The sequence below is a fragment of the Aulonocara sp. 'chitande type north' Nkhata Bay genome, linkage group LG17 (genome assembly GCF_057382095.1).
Source record: "Aulonocara sp. 'chitande type north' Nkhata Bay isolate Kocher_YH1m ecotype deep benthic linkage group LG17, A_spYH_male_GT1.1, whole genome shotgun sequence".
Lineage (NCBI taxonomy): Eukaryota > Metazoa > Chordata > Actinopteri > Cichliformes > Cichlidae > Aulonocara > Aulonocara sp. 'chitande type north' Nkhata Bay.
In genome coordinates this window covers 10,894,212-10,913,869 of record NC_141360.1, presented here as the reverse complement: position 1 = coordinate 10,913,869, position 19,658 = coordinate 10,894,212, and the positions used below count along the sequence as shown (strand labels likewise).

General features: G+C 41.5%; 2 protein-coding genes and 1 long non-coding RNA gene across 3 annotated transcripts; all 3 read right to left on the bottom strand.

Annotated features, from left to right (window-relative positions):
• Positions 1–9,704: 9,704 nt before the first annotated feature.
• Positions 9,705–13,955, bottom strand: LOC147309673 (uncharacterized). Its single transcript, XR_015125585.1, has 3 exons — positions 13,935–13,955; positions 10,546–10,631; positions 9,705–10,410 (listed from the first exon to the last, which is right to left on the bottom strand). It is a non-coding gene; the product is annotated as an uncharacterized LOC147309673 (long non-coding RNA).
• Positions 13,956–14,008: 53 nt separating this feature from the next.
• On the bottom strand, positions 14,009–14,743 carry LOC147309672 (uncharacterized; the record flags this gene model as incomplete). The annotated part of the gene is made up of 1 exon (XM_086269912.1): positions 14,009–14,743. A coding segment is annotated over one exon (735 nt), but the record flags the coding sequence as incomplete, so codon positions are not given.
• On the bottom strand, positions 14,744–18,225 carry LOC147309671 (uncharacterized). Its single transcript, XM_086269908.1, has 5 exons — positions 17,763–18,225; positions 16,799–17,621; positions 16,381–16,738; positions 16,066–16,188; positions 14,744–16,021 (listed from the first exon to the last, which is right to left on the bottom strand). Exons 1-5 carry the CDS (start codon positions 18,223–18,225, stop codon positions 14,744–14,746), a joined length of 3,045 nt encoding a protein of 1,014 aa, XP_086126034.1.
• Positions 18,226–19,658: the final 1,433 nt, after the last annotated feature.

The following is a 19,658-nucleotide window of genomic DNA, read 5'->3' as shown; positions in this document are numbered from 1 at the left end:
GACTGAAAAAGAAACACTCAATGCATCATGGGAATCCCCAAGTAGCCTCGGGCTATTGCAGCATAACTAAGGGTCACCTGATTGAGTCCTAACTGTATGCTTACTCAAAAAGGAAAGTTTTAAGCCTAATCTTAGAAGCAGAGAGGGTGTCTGTCTCCCGAATCCAAACTGAAGGCTCTGCCTCCCATTCTACTTTTATACTCTGCAAACCATAATTAAGCCAGCAGTCTGAGAGTATTGTAATGGAGTGATACGGTAGCTACTATAAAGACATTAAGATAAGATGGCCCTGATTATTAAAGACCTTGTATGTGAGGACCAGTATTTTAAATGCGATTCTGGATTGAGCTAATGAAGGGAAACCAGTATGGGAGAAATATGCTTTCTCTTTCTAGTCTCTGACAGTACTGTAGCTGCAGCATTTTGGATCAGCTGATGGCTTTTCAGTGGAACATCATAATAAGCCTTAGAGTGTGAAGAGGACTCTCCATTTACATGAACAAATTGGAATCTCTAGGATAGATACGATTCAAATCACTGCAGTGCAGTACCTGTAATAACTAAAGCATGTTCTAATCATTCTAATAGTATAATATAATGGTCAACAGTATCGAACGCTGCACTGAGGTCTAGCAGGATAAACACAGAGATGAGATGAGTCCACATTTTTGATATGAAAGGAATGTTGGAGACTGGCCTATAATTAGCTAAGACCACTGGGTGTAGAGATGGCTTTAGTAAAGGTTTAACTACAGCCAGCTTGAAGGCCTGTGGTACATAGCCGATTATTAGAGATAGGTTGATAACATTTACAACTGAAGCATTAATTAATGGCAGGACTTCTTTGTGCAGTTTTGTAGGAATGGGGTCTAAAAGACACGTTGATGGTTTGGAGGAAGTAATTAGTAAGTCAGAAATATCAGTTGGAGAAAAAGATTCTACATGAATATTAATGTTACTGAAAGTAGCTGAACATAATGTTACGCCTGTTTATGAGTAATTGTTGCTCTAATAGTTAAAATTTTATTTGTGAAGAAATTCATGAATAAATAGTAAGATGTTCTAGCTTCACCAAAGGCCTTATTTTCATAAAGCAGCAAACTATTTTTCCAAGGTAAATGATGATCTTCTAGATTAGTGAGACGATTGTTAGCACACACACCCTCGGCCTGTACTTCGGGGATTTTGTATTTTGAGGTGTTGATTCATTTAAACTAATATAATTATCCTGCTGTTATCAGGTATTTGTAGGTTTCCTGTAGAGTAAAGCAGTTTGTTGAATTATTAATTCATGTACTAACTGGGACTTATAAGACAGAGACCTAAAGTTTAATAATCTACATTTTGCTGTTTTACTATTTGGTGCAGATGTGGATACTGTGATGTTCTTTCTTTGTGATTCTTTTATGTTTAAGTCATTTTTTGCAGATTTTTACTTTATTTTTGTCTATTTGGGAGCTGGCATAGTTTCTAAGAGGCTATGGTTTTGGGGGAATAATGGGAGGAGAGAAGCTGCAATGAGGTGTGTAAGACTGCAACTCTGCTTTCTGGTCCCAACTCTGGATAGTCACGTTTTGAGGGTTTATTAAATTTTGCCAGATTTATAGAAATGAGAGCTGCTCCATGCAAAGTGAGATGGATACCATCTCTTTTAACAAGACCCATTTTCCCCCAGAAAGTTTACCAAGCATCTATAAAGCCCACATTGTTCTTTGGACTCCACTCAGACAGCCAACAATTTAGTAAGAAAGGTCAGCTAAACGTGCTATGGAACATGCAGCTAAACATGTTATGTCTTCATATGGACTTTGATCCATGCAAGGCATTTATGGGCCAACTCTCACTTGTTGAATGTTTGTCACAGAGAGACTGTGGGATCTGGTTGCTAAAAAACTGAAGAGAAAGAAAATACAAATAATTTTTATCTTAAAAGTAAGTTTAAAGAATCCAGAAACCAAACTCACTTGTAAATAAGAGATAATTCTATATAGTTATACCTTTTCAAGAAGTTTAATGATTGTTGCATTGCTGACCTCTCCATAGGAAGTTGTCCTCATCTTCATATGTGCTAGTGCTTGCAGGGCTTTAGGATTTAAAACACTACAATTAGGAGTGAATAAAAGAACATATAATTGTGGAACTTTTAATTGATATCTAACCCTTTTCACATATGAAAAGACAACAAAATCTACAAGTGAAAACTTCTATCAATTTGAGGTTTGCCTTTGTATTTGAGCCCTGCACTTTAAAAACTACAACAACATGTGGCCAAATTATCTATATAATATATTGTAAATGCAATTTAGTCTCCCTTTGTCACATACTTATGGTTATTTTTCAGTTTGCAACTGAAACTGATGAATATTTCTTTTGGTTTTCAAGAACAAACTTGTTGCTAGTGGCAATAGGACAACTTAAAGATAAAAATGTTTTTGTAAAAATTTCATTTTAAAAATCCTCATTCAACCAATTGCTAACACAAATGCAAAGTTTAGGTTACCTACGTAACCCCAGTTCTCAGAGTAACATGCCTGAGATGTCTCACTATGGGATGTGCCTCCGTCCATTTTGTAGGATGTAGGAGATGCAAATTGCCACAGGTGTGTCTACTAAAAGTCTCATGAGTATAAATCTCAGTTACCTCAACCTCAAGGTTAGAGTTCAGAGGTCAAGTTTTCTAAAAACCTTGTCAATCCATTAACGCGAGAACAAGAAAATGTAGGATTTTGAAATTAATGTCATAGTTGCATCTGCTAGGCTGAGGCGTACTACTGGCTGCTGCTAGTAATTTTCTAATTAATATGTATATTAATATATAAATATGCTCTCTATAGTTTTTTCAAATATATTGGAATCACCTTCTGTGGCTGTTGTTTTTGTTGGTGGTGCTGAAGTTGTGATAACTGAAGTTGATGCTGTAATGAGTGTTATTGCAGTTGTATTGGTTGGTGCTGCAGTTGTGGTGGTCGGAGGTGTCACGATCTGAGGGGACAGACCTTGTGGGGGTGTGTGTGGTGGACCCAGCTGCGAACACAAGAGAGTAGACCGGAGTAAACTTAAACTGAAAGCGAGCCTTTATTGTGGCTGATGACAGGTCTCAACACAAAGCAGAAACACCGTGACTAAACTGAACCTAAACTAAACTGGGAAACAGATACTGATAAACTAAGGAGACTCAGAAAACCATGACGATGATGTACAGACTGACCGGGAGATGGACATGGAGGGTAGGAACACAGACGACGCAACACAGACTACATGAAACACAGAGGCTGTATCCCAATTCAGGGTCTGCAGCCTTAAAGTACACAGCCTCAACGATCCTCAAGGGCCGCGTACTCAAAGACCGCTAAGGCCGGAAGTGCGAGGCTTGTGTAATGGGACGGTCTAGCCTCCGTTGCGCTGCTACTGTTGTTTGTCAATAAAGTTAAAAAGCAGTTGTGGTGGTTGGAGCTGCAGTTGTGATGGTTGGAGCTGCTGTTGTGATGGACGGAGGTGTTGTTGTAATAAATGGTACTGCAGTTTTGGTGGTTGGTGCTGCGGTCACGTTATTTGGTGTTGCTGTAGCTATTGTTGGTGCTGCTGATGTGGTAGTCGCAGCTGCATTAGTTGTTGTTGGAGGTGCAGTTGTGGTGGTTGATGCTCCACTTGTGCTTTGTGCTGTTGTCATGACTGTTGATACAGTTTTGAAGATAACTATTAAGCAGTTTGACTTTCCAACCCTTACATGATTATTTATTGTATCATTCTCACTTTGCCTACAAGTTTCTCTTGTACTGTAAATATGCATTTTGTTAGTATATAACAGTGTTAAATATTTTCTCCTATAATGTTTGTAGCAAAGGTCATGTTGATTGTGGTTGGTATAGTTATTGCACTTGTGGTGGTCGGAACTGCTGTTGTATGGAACGTAAAATAATCTTTTAAAAGATAGCAGTATCTAAAAAGGAAACTAAAGCGCAGTTCAATTTGAAAGAGCTGTGTTTTTTATCTTTTGAATATTTATTCTTGCTCATTATTAATCCCACATTGTAATAAATACTTACTCTGTGCTGCATGAAAATGTCCAAGCAGTATTATCCAGCAAATCATTTTTCTTTCCATGGTGGTTGTAGTTACTCTCAGCGCAGACTGTTTTTAGGTGTGACTGTGCATTGTACTTAGATCATGAAATGCTCCACCCTCCACTATTCAAAGGGAGAGTTAAACAATTATTATCAGAGACCAGTTTCATTTAGATTGAAACAACTAAGCATGTGCACGGGAAAATACATGTATTTGTAATGTACAACAAATAATTTTTTGTTTTTTGTTATTAATAGTAAAATGCATCACACTTTAGAAACATTGGCATCCTTTCACTTTTAACAGTTAATATCACTACACTCTCTACAAGTTTAACTTAGTTTAGCGTATCTGGTAGTGTCTGATTTGTAATGTCTTTGTGATCTTAATAAGTAAAATTCTTATTCTCATTGCAGGCTATGAATGGAAGCACTCTGTAGGAGTACATCACTTAGTGTTTATGAGTCATAGGAAAAGGGTTGTATTTGAATTTAACAAAGACACAATTAGTAACACAAAACATAGAATATAAATTGTGAATTGTAGATTAGATTTAAGAAATCCCAACAGTTTGTGTACATGCAGTCAAATTAGTTGTTTTATTTTGACCTTACTGCTGGTGGGTGGGTATAAAATGAAACTGAAAGTATGCAGCTAAAGCTAATTCCTAAACCCAGAATTTTGAAAGCACAACTGGGTTAATGTGTTAGTGCTGTCAGCCAACTAAAATGCCATTGCAGTTAGCAACTAAAGCTATTCGTGTGGCAGTCAAACAGGTTTTTCATTGTGTGCTGGGATTTTTCCTTTCATAATGACTTTTAATCAAATAGAAAGTTTGTTACAATCAACTTTGTTAATTCTATCTGTTTTCTTTTATTTATAGCTACATTCATTCCGTGATGTGCCAAGTGTGTTCAGTTGGTGAACGGTGTAGACTGCATGCAGACCAGTTTAGCACCCAGACTCTTCAACTACAAACAATGATCAAATAAACTCAATTATACTTATCTAACTAACCTACTCTGAGTTAATGCTGATTTTGTTCTCATCTTTGGTAAGGAGAGGTCGGAGGAAGGATGACCACAACTGGATCAGAAGATGCACTTATCCCCATGTACTGTGTTGATTACAATCACAGAACAGGAAAGCAGCATCCCCTGGGCATTCAGTGAAAGTACAATGTAAATCTTTCTGAGTTAACCCCATCTAACATGGCAAAAATGAGCAGAGAGGACAATGAAAAACATGCAACCAATTTGCAGGTTCACAGGTCAGGCTGGGTCAGTCCATCTAGTGTCTCTGGAACCTTCAATGTCTTGAGTCCAAGCTTCAGAACTGCTGATTTCACAGAAGACAAAAGGGAAGAGAAAGCTTTTTTCCACATACGTGATTTAAAACAGAGTTTAAACCTTGAACTCTTCTCTTCCTTGAATCTTTCCTGTGGACCACTGGAACCCCTGGCTTTCCCCCACCTATGTTCTGCACCTGGTGTTTTTGTGTAAATAAAAGGACTTTTAACTTGTGATTCTAGTCTGTGCCTGAGTCTGATCCACTTGCCATAACAATTCAAGTAATAGACTGTATGTCATGGTTACATCATATTGTAAATATGTTAAAATAAATAAGAAGCCATACTGGCTTGGACGTCACCTGGATTAACAAGGTCCACGTCAGGTGTTGAGGAACCAAGGCACCCTGATTAGAAGTGGACTACTGGAACAAGATGGGGAAGAATTCCAGAAGACCTGGGACAATCAAACTGTCGTGAAACACATCAAGGATAGCTTTGCTGAACCCATTCCAGAGGATGTCAAGCAAAATACTATTGTTTATTGATACTGTGTGTATTCGTGTAATGAGTGTTACAAAATGAAGAAGCCAAAGATATAAATCATTATTATTTAAAACATGAAATACACCAGTAGCGTTTTAAGGTCTGTGATACACTGAACAGAAGAAGTCACATTAAAGGTGACGACCCTGGCACAAGCAGTGATGAATAAAATGATACTGGCACCAAGTGGATTGCCAGGATAGTTGGTAAAAGGTGAAGAGCAAAGCAAGGAAGTGATGGGAGCAGCATTTGTGATCAAGCCTACATGGCAAGAAGTGATTACATCCCTACCATGTGTGTTAATGATGAAGATTACTCTTCATATTTAACTCTAATGGCATCTCTTTCTGGCAGTTATTCAGATGATAAGCATTTTAATCAAGCTATTATTGTGAGCTTGGAGAGTCACATGTGAGCAGCAAACCCACAGAATTTGAGTTTGATTATAGCTTTCCAGAAATGTCAAATCAACATAAAACTTTGGCTTTAAACCTCTGTGATGAGTATGACACATAAATTGCATTAACTGGTTATCCATGACCGGTTTCTCAAATTCTGTAACATGATTACGTGGTTGATGTATTTAATTTTGTGTTTTATTTTCAGGTTTTAGTGCAGAAAAAGTGCAAGTTCAACAGATACTGCTGGAGCAAAATTAGCAAAAAAACAGCAGTGCAAATTTAATACAGGAAGTGCAGAATTATTAGGCAAATGAGTATTTTGTCCACATCATCCTCTTCATGCATGTTGTCTTACTCCAAGCTGTATAGGCTCGAAAGCCTACTACCAATTAAGCATATTAGGTGATGTGCATCTCTGTAATGAGAAGGGGTGTGGTCTAATGACATCAACACCCTATATCAGGTGTGCATAATTTTTAGGCAACTTCCTTTCCCTTGGCAAAATGGGTCAAAAGAAGGACTTGACAGGCTCAGAAAAGTCAAAAATAGTGAGATATCATGCAGAGGGATGCAGCAGTCTCAAAATTGCAAAGCTTCTGAAGCGTGATCATCGAACAATCAAGTGTTTCATTCAAAATAGTCAACAGGGTCGCAGGAAGCGTGTGGAAAAACCAAGGTGCAAAATAACTGCCCATGAACTGAGAAAAGTCAAGCGTGCAGCTGCCAAGATGCCACTTGCCACCAGTTTGGCCATATTTCAGAGCTGCAACATCACTGGAGTGCCCAAAAGCACAAGGTGTGCAATACTCAGAGACATGGCCAAGGTAAGAAAGGCTGAAAGACGACCACCACTGAACAAGACACACAAGCTGAAACGTCAAGACTGGGCCAAGAAATATCTCAAGACTGGTTTTTCTAAGGTTTTATGGACTGATGAAATGAGAGTGAGTCTTGATGGGCCAGATGGATGGGCCCGTGGCTGGATTGGTAAAGGGCAGAGAGCCCCAGTCCGACTCAGACGCCAGCAAGGTGGAGGTGGAGTACTGGTTTGGGCTGGTATCATCAAAGATGAGCTTGTTGGGCCTTTTCGGGTTGAGGATGGAGTCAAGTTCAACTCCCAGTCCTACTGCCAGTTTCTGGAAGACACCTTCTGTTAGGTTTTCAGAATCAGAATCAGAATCAGAATGGGTTTATTGCCAGATGTTGAGGTTTAGAACATTAGGAAATTGCTGCGGTGCTTCAGTGCAGACAATAAGAATTAAAGTGCTATGTAGAAAGAAAGATATGTGCATGAGATATACATGAGATATATACATGAGAATAAGAATTATGAGTGCTACGTAGAAAGATATATACATGAGTGCAAGTGGTGATCAGTGCCAAACATGAAATGTATTTTGTATTTTGTATTGTCGATTGTCATTTATGCTTAGAAATATCTACTTATATATGCTTAGAGTTTTATAATTAGTTTTAGATTGGTAGAGGTTTGATCCTTAATAGTCTGCAAACTTTGTGTGCATTCCACTCTGGAATGCACACCTACACCCTGGGAGCATGGGAAGAGGTCGTACCTTGTTTTATTGTTTTACGGTAGGATTAACGTAGCTATGTCAGTTTTAGTCTAAGCGCCTTTTTACATATAGATGAACTGTTGGATTTTCCAGACCAGCAGGTTAAGGGAAGTCGTTTATGGGGCCACACTCTGACCCCCCCCCCCCCCCCCCCCACACACACACACACACACAGTATTCTTTGTTCACATGTATACCTATGTAAGATGTTATATGTTAATGACCCTATGCATATTCATGTAACCACAATAAAAGGAGTGCTATGGGGAACCTGGCTGAGAGTCTGACGGAGGTCAAGTGGTGGAACGATGGTGAACAGATCAAAACACTGACAGAATCCATGGATGGCAGGCTTTTGAGTGTCCCTGCAAAGAAAGGTGGCTATATTGGTCGCTGATTTGTTTTATTTTTGAATGTCAGAAATGTATATTTGTGAATGTGGAGATGTTATATTGGTGTCACTGGTAAAAATAAATAATTGAAATGGGTATATATTTGTTTTTTGTTAAGTTGCCTAATAATTATGCACGGTTATAGTCACCTGCACACACAGATATCCCCCTAAAATAGCTAAAACTAAAAACAAACTAAAAACTACTTCCAAAAACATTCAGCTTTGATATTAATGAGTTTTTTGGGTTCATTGAGAATATGGTTGTTGTTCAATAATAAAATTATTCCTCAAAAATACAACTTGCCTAATAATTCTGCACTCCCTGTATAAAACACGCTGCTGTGCAGAAGGAAGCCTTGCATGTCTCCAAAGGATATCTTATGATCACAACTTAAAGATCTGTATACGATTCTCAGATAAAATAGGCAAAAATGAGGAAGATGTTGATTTAGGTGGATGATCTTGTCATCTATCTCATCTAGCAACAGAAGAGCTGCTGAGCAGATGGTTGTTACCTTCTGGAGAGATTTTTTTTCCAAGATGCAGAAAGTAATTGGCAATTTAGTTTACAATAAACACATTTCTGAAATTTTTATATTACATAACATACTTGTATAACGGTGACTACACAGCTTCCATTGCTCCTTAAGTATCCTCTCAGTTGTAATAACATTTTTACATAGTTCCTTGAGACTGTTGAAAGATGAAACGCATGAGTTACTAAAGTGAAAGGAAGAAGCAATTGTGTTGACGGGTATCTTTTGTAACTGGGAGGTTGAGGATCAGACGGCTTGGAGTTGCCTGCTACCACTAACGTTCTGAAGTTTCAATTGTCTTTATTTGCAAATCATTCACTATAAATAAACACAATGAACTTAGACATCGTGTCTGCATTTTGTGTCCATTCAGGAAAACAACTCAGACATGACACATTGGCAATTTATTTAGGCCAAATGAGATAATATAAAGATACCTTAAAGCATATTGTTTTCATTTTCTGTTTTGCAGAATAAGAAGGACTTTCCAAATTACAGAAGATATTGGCCTTTGCAACAAGAGCAACTATGGTGCCACCTACTGACTTTTTCCCAGCACCCTCCATTGAGTTATTCACAGAGGAGATGACTGCTTTGTGTCGCCAAGCGAGTAGTTTCCCTCTTGGCGACACGTTTGTTAACTGCATTAGGTTGCCAGCACTTTGTATCCTGAATACCCAGAGTGAACCTCTCATAAGTTATACTAAACGTGAGGTTTTGTAGCTAAGAGGAGTTACTCACACGTATAGGCATTAGTTCATTTTTATTCAAATTTATCCTATATCAAAAGAAGGATGGATTTTTCTTGACCATTCTCTCCAGACTGCAGTGATCCCTGATGCTTGTGACAGAAACTTTCTCAGAGTTTCTCTGAACACACAGTATGTTGTACATCCTCCAAATTTTAGTTATTCTTTAAAGTAAAATACAAAGGAATGCTTTCAAATTCTGTCTTGCCAATGAACTGGAAAGGTGACCTTGAGTACAACAGAATCACTCATAATAACAAGTTCTGCCAGTAATATCTGACAGACAATTGATTTTCCCGATTTGAGGGACAGTATTCATGCACTTGGTATGCTTCACTCACTTTTCTTTGTCTATATAAGCAAGAAGCCAGCTTTACAGTTTTTGGTTACCAGGCTTGTCAGAGTGACCTCTGCTTCTCGAGCTGAAGAACTGATAACGCCTCTTACAAATCTGTGACAAATCAAATTTCCTGGTTTGAGATTTCTATTATACTTTTCAAGTTGACACTCACACCAAGAGCACATTTCCAATTCTCATATTTATGTAAAATACAGGCAAAGGTGTGGAATTACAAAGCTGGTTGTAATTTAATCTTCTTTTTTACTCAGAAATTCTTTTCTTGAATTGTAAATTGATGGCTTGCTTTATTTCAAGACATGTGAAGAGGCAGTATGACAGTTCAGTCATACTGCTGCTTCACATTATGTTAAACCAAATACATCCTTGAATTGTTGTCTTTATTCAGTCACTTTTGACTTCTGTCCATGCAAAGCTTTTATGGGCCAACTCTCACTTGTTGAATATTTGTCACAGAGAGACTGTGGGCTGTTCCATTCAGGATCTGGTTGCTAAAAAACTAAAAAGAGAGAAAACACAAAGACTAAACATCTAAATATTTACTTCAGTTTCAAAAGCAAGTTTAAATAATCCACAAAGAAAACAAATTTTAAATATATTATATGAATATAATAATATAATTTTATAGGCATACCTCTTCAATAAGTTTAATGATGGTTGCATTGCTGACCTCTCCGTAGGTAGTTATCCTCATCTTCATATGTGCCAGTGCTTGCAGGGCTTTAGAGTTTGAAAACATTGCATTTAGAAGTCAATAATAAAATAATATAAAGAATATACATTTTTAAAATGCAATTCAGTCTCACTTTGTGACACACTTCTGGTTCTTTTAGGACAATATGATTAATTAATAACCTGAAAGTACTGATTTAATTTACAGCTGAAACCCATATATATTTTTGTATTTTAAGAAACAAATGTGTTGCCATTGGCAAAAGGACAATGTAAAGATAAAGTATTTTTTTGTAACAATTTCATTTTAAAAATCTCATTCAATCTGTTGCTGAAACTGGTAAAAACTTTATGTTACTTGCATAACCTCAGTTGTCAGAGTAGCATAAGTGAGACGTCTCACTATGGGATGCACCTCCCTGTGTTTTCCTCACAAACATTTGTCTCATTCCACCAATTCTAACTAGCTGGTGAGTGGAACGACCTTAGCAGAACAACACACCTTAAGTAGCTTGTGTACTGTAAGCCTGGTTACCAATATAACAGTAATACAACAGAAAAATAGACCAGCAGCTGCATTATAGTCACCAGAGATGGGCAGTAATGCGTTACTTGTTACTGTAATCTGATTACTTTTTTCAAGTAACGAGTAAAGTAAGGGATTACTATTGCAACAACGGTAATTAGATTACTGTTACTTTCCCATAGGAACGCTGCGTTACTGCGTTACTAAAACCGTGATTTTTTTGCGAGAATGTCTCATGACAGTGACGTAAGCGAGTGCAACGTTCGTGATCCATTGTTGATCAGCTGTGTGCAGATCAACAATGGATATATCAGTGCGGGAGAGAGTATAAGCGTGCAGCGTTTAAAGTGTGGAAGTACTGACCTTACTTTGAGTTTGATTCCATAAAAAGTGACAAAAACATTAGTGTTCGTTGTGCGTGGGAAGAAAACTTATTTTTACAGCGAAAAAAAAAACCCTAAACAAGCACCACGTGCGCTACGCCGTAATGGGAAATTCACAGAGAAACTCGCGGATTCTTCCACTGACCGCTGCAGCACACCTGCACCAGGGTAAACCTCCGCCTACCCCACTCCTGCTTTACAGGTGAAAATAGAGCAAAAGGACCGTTAGTCTTTGACTTTATTTATTTTCTGCTGTGTTATACTTGCATCTATTTGAAAGACTGAGTGTAAACACAAAAAATATTTTATTTTATGGGCTGGAATGTGCAGAAAATAGGTTTAAATGTTAAACTAATTTATTCAAGTCAAAGAATGGTGCATATAATTTAATTTTTGCTTGATGCATAAAGTTAAAAGATTAAAACTGATAAAACAAGTTAAAAAAAGATACTTTTCCATTTGGTTACATTTTGTATAATGGATTATGCAGAAAAAGTAGAATTGGGCTGAAAGATCTACCACTTTATCACCTCTTCAGGTTGTAAATCGTGTTTTTAAAAAGTAACTAACTAAGTAATTAATTACTTTTGAAAATAAGTAATCAGTAATTAGTTACTGATTACTTTATAGCAGCGAACATGAAGTAAACACATTAATGCCCTTACCACTACAGCTGCCACTTCATAGTGACTTTCAGTTACGGCAGTCTGAAAGTGGTCTGCCTCTGACACGAGTGTGGTAGCTATAGATTGAGGTAGGCTGCAACTAACAGCTTTCTTTGGACATGTGAAGTAAGCAGTGCTTCTCCATGTTTCTCAGTCCCCCTCAAAATCCAGGGAGACAATGAAGGCTTTTACAGACAAAAACATGGCTGTGCCATGGACTCCCCCGTGTCACCTATTGTAGCCAACCTTTACATGGAGGTGGTGGACAGGAAGGCTCTTGGCTCTTTCAAAGGAAGAGTACCCAGCCACTGGTACAGATATGTAGACGACACCTGGGTCAAAATCAAGACACAAGAAGTGGAATCCTTCATTGCGCACATTAACGCTGTGGATAAAAACATCAAGTTCACCAGGGAAGACACAAAGGACAACTGTTTGCCTTTCCTGGACTGCGCCGTGCACATTGAAGAGAATGGCAACCTCAACATCGAAGTTTACCGGAAGCCCACACACACGGACCAGTACCTCCTGTTTGACTCCCATCACCCTCTGGAACACAAACTTGGAGTAATTAGGACCCTACACCACCGGGCAGAACATGTTCCCTCTAAGCCTGAAGGAAAAAAAGAAGGAACACACACATGTAAAGGAAGCACTCAAAACTTGCGGCTATCCTAAATGGGCGTTCTTAAAGTCACCAAAGAGGCACAGAAAAGAAGATCAGACACCAGCGAGGGAGGATAAGAAGGACAGACGCAACAACATTGTCATCCCCTATGTAGCCGGTGTATCAGAAAAACTCAGGAGGGTTTTCTCCAAGCATGACATCCCTGTGCATTTCAGACCCAGCAACACGCTCAGACAAAAACTGGTTCACCCAAAAGACAAAACGCCAAAACACAGACTTAACAATGTGGTGTATGCTGTACAGTGCAGCGAGGAATGCCCAGACCTCTACATTGGAGAGACCAAACAGCCACTTCACAAGCGCATGGCACAACATAGAAGAAGAGCCACCTCCACAGGACAAGACTCAGCTGTCCATCTGCATCTTAAGGATAAAGGACACTCTTTCGAGGATGCCAATGTTCACATTTTGGACAGAGAGGACAGATGGTTTGAAAGAGGAGTGAAAGAAGCCATCTATGTCCACTGTGAGCGACCATCTTTGAACAGAGGCGGTGGTTTACGACACCAACTCTCTGCCATCTATAATCCAGTTTTGAGTTCCCTTCCCAGACGCCTGAACGCCCACTCACATCCTGGGCCATCTGATCTCAGGAATTCGCATGATAAGGTGGGGCCAGGTTTCACAATGAACTCACCCGAAACTCTGGCTGATTGGGACCCACACCCAGTTTCACACCTTGGCTCAGGCAATTAGAGGATCATCAGGGGGTCCTTTTGTCCCTCTGTGGGGGGATACTCCCACTAGGTTTATATCTGGGACTCTCCACCATTTGACCTTAGAACTGAAGAAGCTTCTAGGATAAGAGGTGAAACGTCTTCAAGTAACTTAAAGAAGTCCAGATGCTTTTCTTTGCAAGCTCCTTTGATTATGGATCGAAATTCTAATAATGATAATAATGTATACTTTATTGATCCCCGTGGGGAAATTCCTCTCTGCATTTAACCCATTCACTCTGTGTGGTATGTTAGACATTTATTTAACAAGCATGGTGTTAACACACATTAGGATCTAATCAGCCATATGGTATCTGTTTAAGTCTCAGTGTATTATCATATGCTATATATTTTTCCAAGAAATTAGACTCACCTTTCGCTGTTGTAATGGTTGATGGTGCTGTTGTAGTGCTTGGTGGTGTTGTTGTAGCGGTGGTTGGAGGTGCTGTTGTAGTGGTTGGTGTTGTTGTTGTCGTGGTCGGAGGTGCTGTTGTAGCGGTTGTTGGAGTTGTTGTATTGGTGGTTGGTGTTGTTGTAGTGGTTGGTGTTGTTGTCGTGGTCGGAGGTGCTGTTGTAGCGGTTGGTGGTGGTGTTATAGTGGTGGTTGGTGGTGCTGGTGTAGTGGTTGGTGATGTTGTCATAGTGGTTGTTGGAGTTGTTGTAATGGTGGTTGGTGTTGTTGTAGTGGTTGGTGGTGGTGTTGTAGTGGTTGGTGGTGTTGTTATAGTGGTGGTTGGTGGTGGTGTTGTAGTGGTTGGTGGTTTTGTTGTGGTTGGAGGTACTGTTATAATGGTTTGTGTTGTTGTTGTTGTGGTCGAAGGAGCTGTTGTAGTGGTTGGTGGTACAGGTGTTGTGGTTGGGGGTGTTGTTGTAGTGGTGGTTGGAGGTGCTGTTGTAGTGGTTGTTGGTGTTGTTGTAGCGGTTGGTGGTTGTGTTGTAGTGGTGGTTGGACGTGCTGTTGTAGTGGTTGTTGGTGGTGTTGTAGTGGTTGGTGGTGTTCTTGTAATGGTGGTTGGAGGTGCTGTTGTCGTGGTTGGTGGTGTTGTTATAGTGGTGGTTGGTAATTTTGTAGTAGTTGGTGGTGTTGTTGTAGCGGTTGGTGGAGCTGTTGTCTTGGTTGTTGTAATGGTGGTTGGTGTTGTTGTAGTGGTTGGTGGTGTTGTTGTGGCTGGAGGTGCTGTTCTATTGGTTGTTGGTGTTGTTATAGTGGTGGTTGGTGTTGGTGTTGTTGTTGTGGCTGGAGGTGCTGTTGTAGTGGTGATTGGGGGTGCTGTTGTAATGGTTAGTGATGTCGTTGTCGTGGTCAAAGGTGCTGTTGTAGTGGTTGGAGGTGCTGTTGTAGTGGTGGTTGTAGTGGTGGTTGTAGTGGTTGTTGGTGGTGTTATAGTGGTTGGTGGTGTTGTTATAGTGTTGTTTGTTAATGTTGTAGTGGTTGGTGTTGTAGTAGTGGTTAGTGGTGTATTTGTAGTGATGAGTGGAGTTGCTGTTGTAGTGGTTGCTGGTGTTGTTGTTGTATTCAGTGACACTGTTGTAGTGCTTGTTGGTGCTTTTGTGGTGGTTGGAGGTGCTGTTGTAGTGGTTGGTGTTGTGAGTGTGGTTGTTGGTGGTGCTGTTGTAGTGGTTGGAGGTGCTGTTGTGGTGGTTGGAGATGCTGTTGCAGTGGTTGGTGGAGCTATTGTCATTGTCGGTGGTGCTGTTGTAGTGGTTGGTAGTGCTGTTGTAGTGGCCGGAGGTACTGTAGTAGTGGTTGAAGGTACAGTTGTTGTGGTTGGGGTTGTTGTGGTGGTTTGTGGTGCCACTGTGGTAGTCAGAGGTGCTTTTGTGCTGGTCAAAGGTGCTGTTGTAGTGGTTGGTGTTGTGAGTGTGGTTGTTGGTGGTGCTGTTGTAGTGGTCGGAGGTGCTGTTGTGGTGGTTGGAGATGCTGTTGCAGTGGTTGGTGGAGCTGTTGTCGTTGTCGGTGGTGCTGTTGTAGTGGTTGGTAGTGCTGTTGTAGTGGCTGGAGGTACTGTAGTAGTGGTTGGAGGTACAGTTGTTGTGGTTGTTGTTGTGGTGGTTTGTGGTGCCACTGTGGTAGTCGGAGGTGCTGTTGTAGTGGTTATTGGTGCTGTTGTGCTGGTCAAAGGTGCTGTTGTGGTAGTTTGTGCTGTGGTTGTGGTGGTCGGTGGTGCTGTTGTAGTGCTTGTTGGTGGTGCTGTTGTGGTGGCCGGAACTGCTGTTGTAGTGTTTGGTGTTGTGAGTGTGGTTGTCAGTGGTGCTGTTGTTGTGGTTGGTGGAGCTGTTGTGGTGGTCGGAGGTGCTGTTGTAGTTGGTGGTGGTGTCGTGGCGGTTGGAGCTGTTGTTGTAGTGGTTGGTGTTGTGAATGTGGTTGTCTGTGGTGCTGTTGTAATGGTCAGAGGTGCTGTTGTAGTGGTTGGAGGTACAGTTGTAGTGGTTGGGGTAGTCATTGTGGTTGTCAGAGGTACTGTTATGGTTATTTGTGGTGCCGCTGTGGTAGTCGCAGGTGCCGTTGTAGTGGTTGGTGGTGTTGTTGTGCTGGTCATAGGTCCTGTTGTGGTAGTTGGTGCTTTGGTTGTAGTGGTTGGTGGTGCTGATGTAGTGGTTGGTGGTGCTGTTGTTGTGGTCAGAGGCTCTGTGTTTGTAGTTGGTTCTGCCGTTGTGGTGGTCGGTGATGCTGTTGTAGTGCTTGTTGGTGCTTTTGTGGTGGTTGGAGGTGCTGTTGTAGTGGTTGGTGTTGTGAGTGTGGTTGTTGGTGGTGCTGTTGTAGTGGTCGGAGGTGCTGTTGTGGTGGTTGGAGATGCTGTTGCAGTGGTTGGTGGAGCTGTTGTCGTTGTCGGTGGTGCTGTTGTAGTGGTTGGTAGTGCTGTTGTAGTGGCTGGAGGTACTGTAGTAGTGGTTGGAGGTACAGTTGTTGTGGTTGTTGTTGTGGTGGTTTGTGGTGCCACTGTGGTAGTCGGAGGTGCTGTTGTAGTGGTTATTGGTGCTGTTGTGCTGGTCAAAGGTGCTGTTGTGGTAGTTTGTGCTGTGGTTGTGGTGGTCGGTGGTGCTGTTGTAGTGCTTGTTGGTGGTGCTGTTGTGGTGGCCGGAACTGCTGTTGTAGTGTTTGGTGTTGTGAGTGTGGTTGTCAGTGGTGCTGTTGTTGTGGTTGGTGGAGCTGTTGTGGTGGTCGGAGGTGCTGTTGTAGTTGGTGGTGGTGTCGTGGCGGTTGGAGCTGTTGTTGTAGTGGTTGGTGTTGTGAATGTGGTTGTCTGTGGTGCTGTTGTAATGGTCAGAGGTGCTGTTGTAGTGGTTGGAGGTACAGTTGTAGTGGTTGGGGTAGTCATTGTGGTTGTCAGAGGTACTGTTATGGTTATTTGTGGTGCCGCTGTGGTAGTCGCAGGTGCCGTTGTAGTGGTTGGTGGTGTTGTTGTGCTGGTCATAGGTCCTGTTGTGGTAGTTGGTGCTTTGGTTGTAGTGGTTGGTGGTGCTGATGTAGTGGTTGGTGGTGCTGTTGTTGTGGTCAGAGGCTCTGTGTTTGTAGTTGGTTCTGCCGTTGTGGTGGTCGGTGATGCTGTTGTAGTGCTTGTTGGTGCTTTTGTGGTGGTTGGAGGTGCTGTTGTAGTGGTTGGTGTTGTGAGTGTGGTTGTTGGTGGTGCTGTTGTAGTGGTCGGAGGTGCTGTTGTGGTGGTTGGAGATGCTGTTGCAGTGGTTGGTGGAGCTGTTGTCGTTGTCGGTGGTGCTGTTGTAGTGGTTGGTAGTGCTGTTGTAGTGGCTGGAGGTACTGTAGTAGTGGTTGGAGGTACAGTTGTTGTGGTTGTTGTTGTGGTGGTTTGTGGTGCCACTGTGGTAGTCGGAGGTGCTGTTGTAGTGGTTATTGGTGCTGTTGTGCTGGTCAAAGGTGCTGTTGTGGTAGTTTGTGCTGTGGTTGTGGTGGTCGGTGGTGCTGTTGTAGTGCTTGTTGGTGGTGCTGTTGTGGTGGCCGGAACTGCTGTTGTAGTGTTTGGTGTTGTGAGTGTGGTTGTCAGTGGTGCTGTTGTTGTGGTTGGTGGAGCTGTTGTGGTGGTCGGAGGTGCTGTTGTAGTTGGTGGTGGTGTCGTGGCGGTTGGAGCTGTTGTTGTAGTGGTTGGTGTTGTGAATGTGGTTGTCTGTGGTGCTGTTGTAATGGTCAGAGGTGCTGTTGTAGTGGTTGGAGGTACAGTTGTAGTGGTTGGGGTAGTCATTGTGGTTGTCAGAGGTACTGTTATGGTTATTTGTGGTGCCGCTGTGGTAGTCGCAGGTGCCGTTGTAGTGGTTGGTGGTGTTGTTGTGCTGGTCATAGGTCCTGTTGTGGTAGTTGGTGCTTTGGTTGTAGTGGTTGGTGGTGCTGATGTAGTGGTTGGTGGTGCTGTTGTTGTGGTCAGAGGCTCTGTGTTTGTAGTTGGTTCTGCCGTTGTGGTGGTCGGTGATGCTGTTGTAGTGCTTGTTGGTGCTTTTGTGGTGGTTGGTGGTGCTGTTGTTGTGGTCAGAGGCCCTGTGTTTGTAGTTGATGGTGTTGTTGTGGTGGTCAGTGGTGCTGTTGTGGTGGTTTGTGGGGCTGTTGTGGTGGTTTGTGGTGTGGTTGTGGTCGTCGAAGGTTCTGTTGTAGTGGTTGGTGGTGTTGTTGTGGTGGTCGGCGATGCTGTTGTAGTGGTTGGTAGTTCTGTTGTCATAGTTGGAGGTGTTGTTGTTGTGGATGTCGGATGTCCACTTGCAGTTGTTGGTAGTGCCGTTGTGGTGTTTGTTGCTCCTGTTGTAGTGGTGGTTGCTGGCGTTGTGCTTTGTGCTGTCGTCATGACTGTTGATGCAAAAGTTTATTCTTATTTTTTAAATAGTTTTGAAGAGCGCCATAAATTAGTTTGACTTCCCAGCCCTAACACAAACTTTTACTTCATCACTACAGTTTTCATGTTGTACTGTGCGTATTATAGTAGACTAAAGCAATGGAACCGCTTTACTAATTATCCCTTTCATGCATTAATTCTGACAACCTCCATATATGTATATTAAGGATTGCACATACATATAAAATATATTTTACTGTAAAAACCTTGGTTGGAACCATACTGAATTTAACTAGATAAACATAAATACACACACACACACACACATACATATATATACATACATATATATTACGGGTGCAACGATATTCGTATCGATATTGAACCGTTCGATACAGTGCTTTCGGTTCGGTACGCATATGTTTCGAACAATACAACATTTGTAATTTATTTTATCAACTTTCCTTCTGACGATGCTGTCTGTGTGGAGCGCTCAGTGAATCTGCATTCGACTACTCCGCCTAGGCTGCACTGTCGAGCGCAGATCCACTGAGCGCTCCACACAGACAGCATAGTCAGAAGGAAGAGCGCAGGGCAAGCTAGCGAGACAGAAGTTAAGCTCTCCTTGCAACATGGCAAATTGAACCTCCCCCACCCTCATTCAGATCTGGCGTTTGGAATTATTTTGGTTTTCATGTGACGTATGACCCTGAAGGTAAGCGCGTCATGGACTAAAGTAAAACAGTATGTTGGATGTGCCACGCAATGCTCAATTACATGGGTGGGAGCTAGTGTGTTAGCGCAGTTAGCTCGTTAACGTGTTGGCCGTCTAGCCCCATGCACGGGGCTATCAGGGGTAGCTCATTAACGGAGATTTGCCGTGTTGTGGCGTTAAGGTCATTTTAACGAGGTGAACCTGAAAGCACTAGTGAGAACACAACGAATATGACTGCACATTTACGCCGACATCATCCTAGTGCAAAGACAAAAACAACAAGCAAGCATGCTACAAACTTTACCCGAGTCATTTAGACAGCCGTTAGCACATGATTCTCCTTATGGGGACCTGATATGTTTAATATGCTGCTGAGAATATAGCCCAGAAGAAGCGGATAGTATAGCTTTTATTTTAGAAAGAGCCATTTCTCTGTAATAAACTCTCTTTTCCAAAGATGAGTGATTCCTCAATCAGATACAGGGCTCGCAATATCGCTAGCCCGACGTCCAGGGGCTAGCGATTTTTTCCAGTCGGGTACCAAAATCTATCTCTGCCCTGCCCGTCGGGCTATTGTAGGAAGGAAAAATATATGTCAATGCTTTTG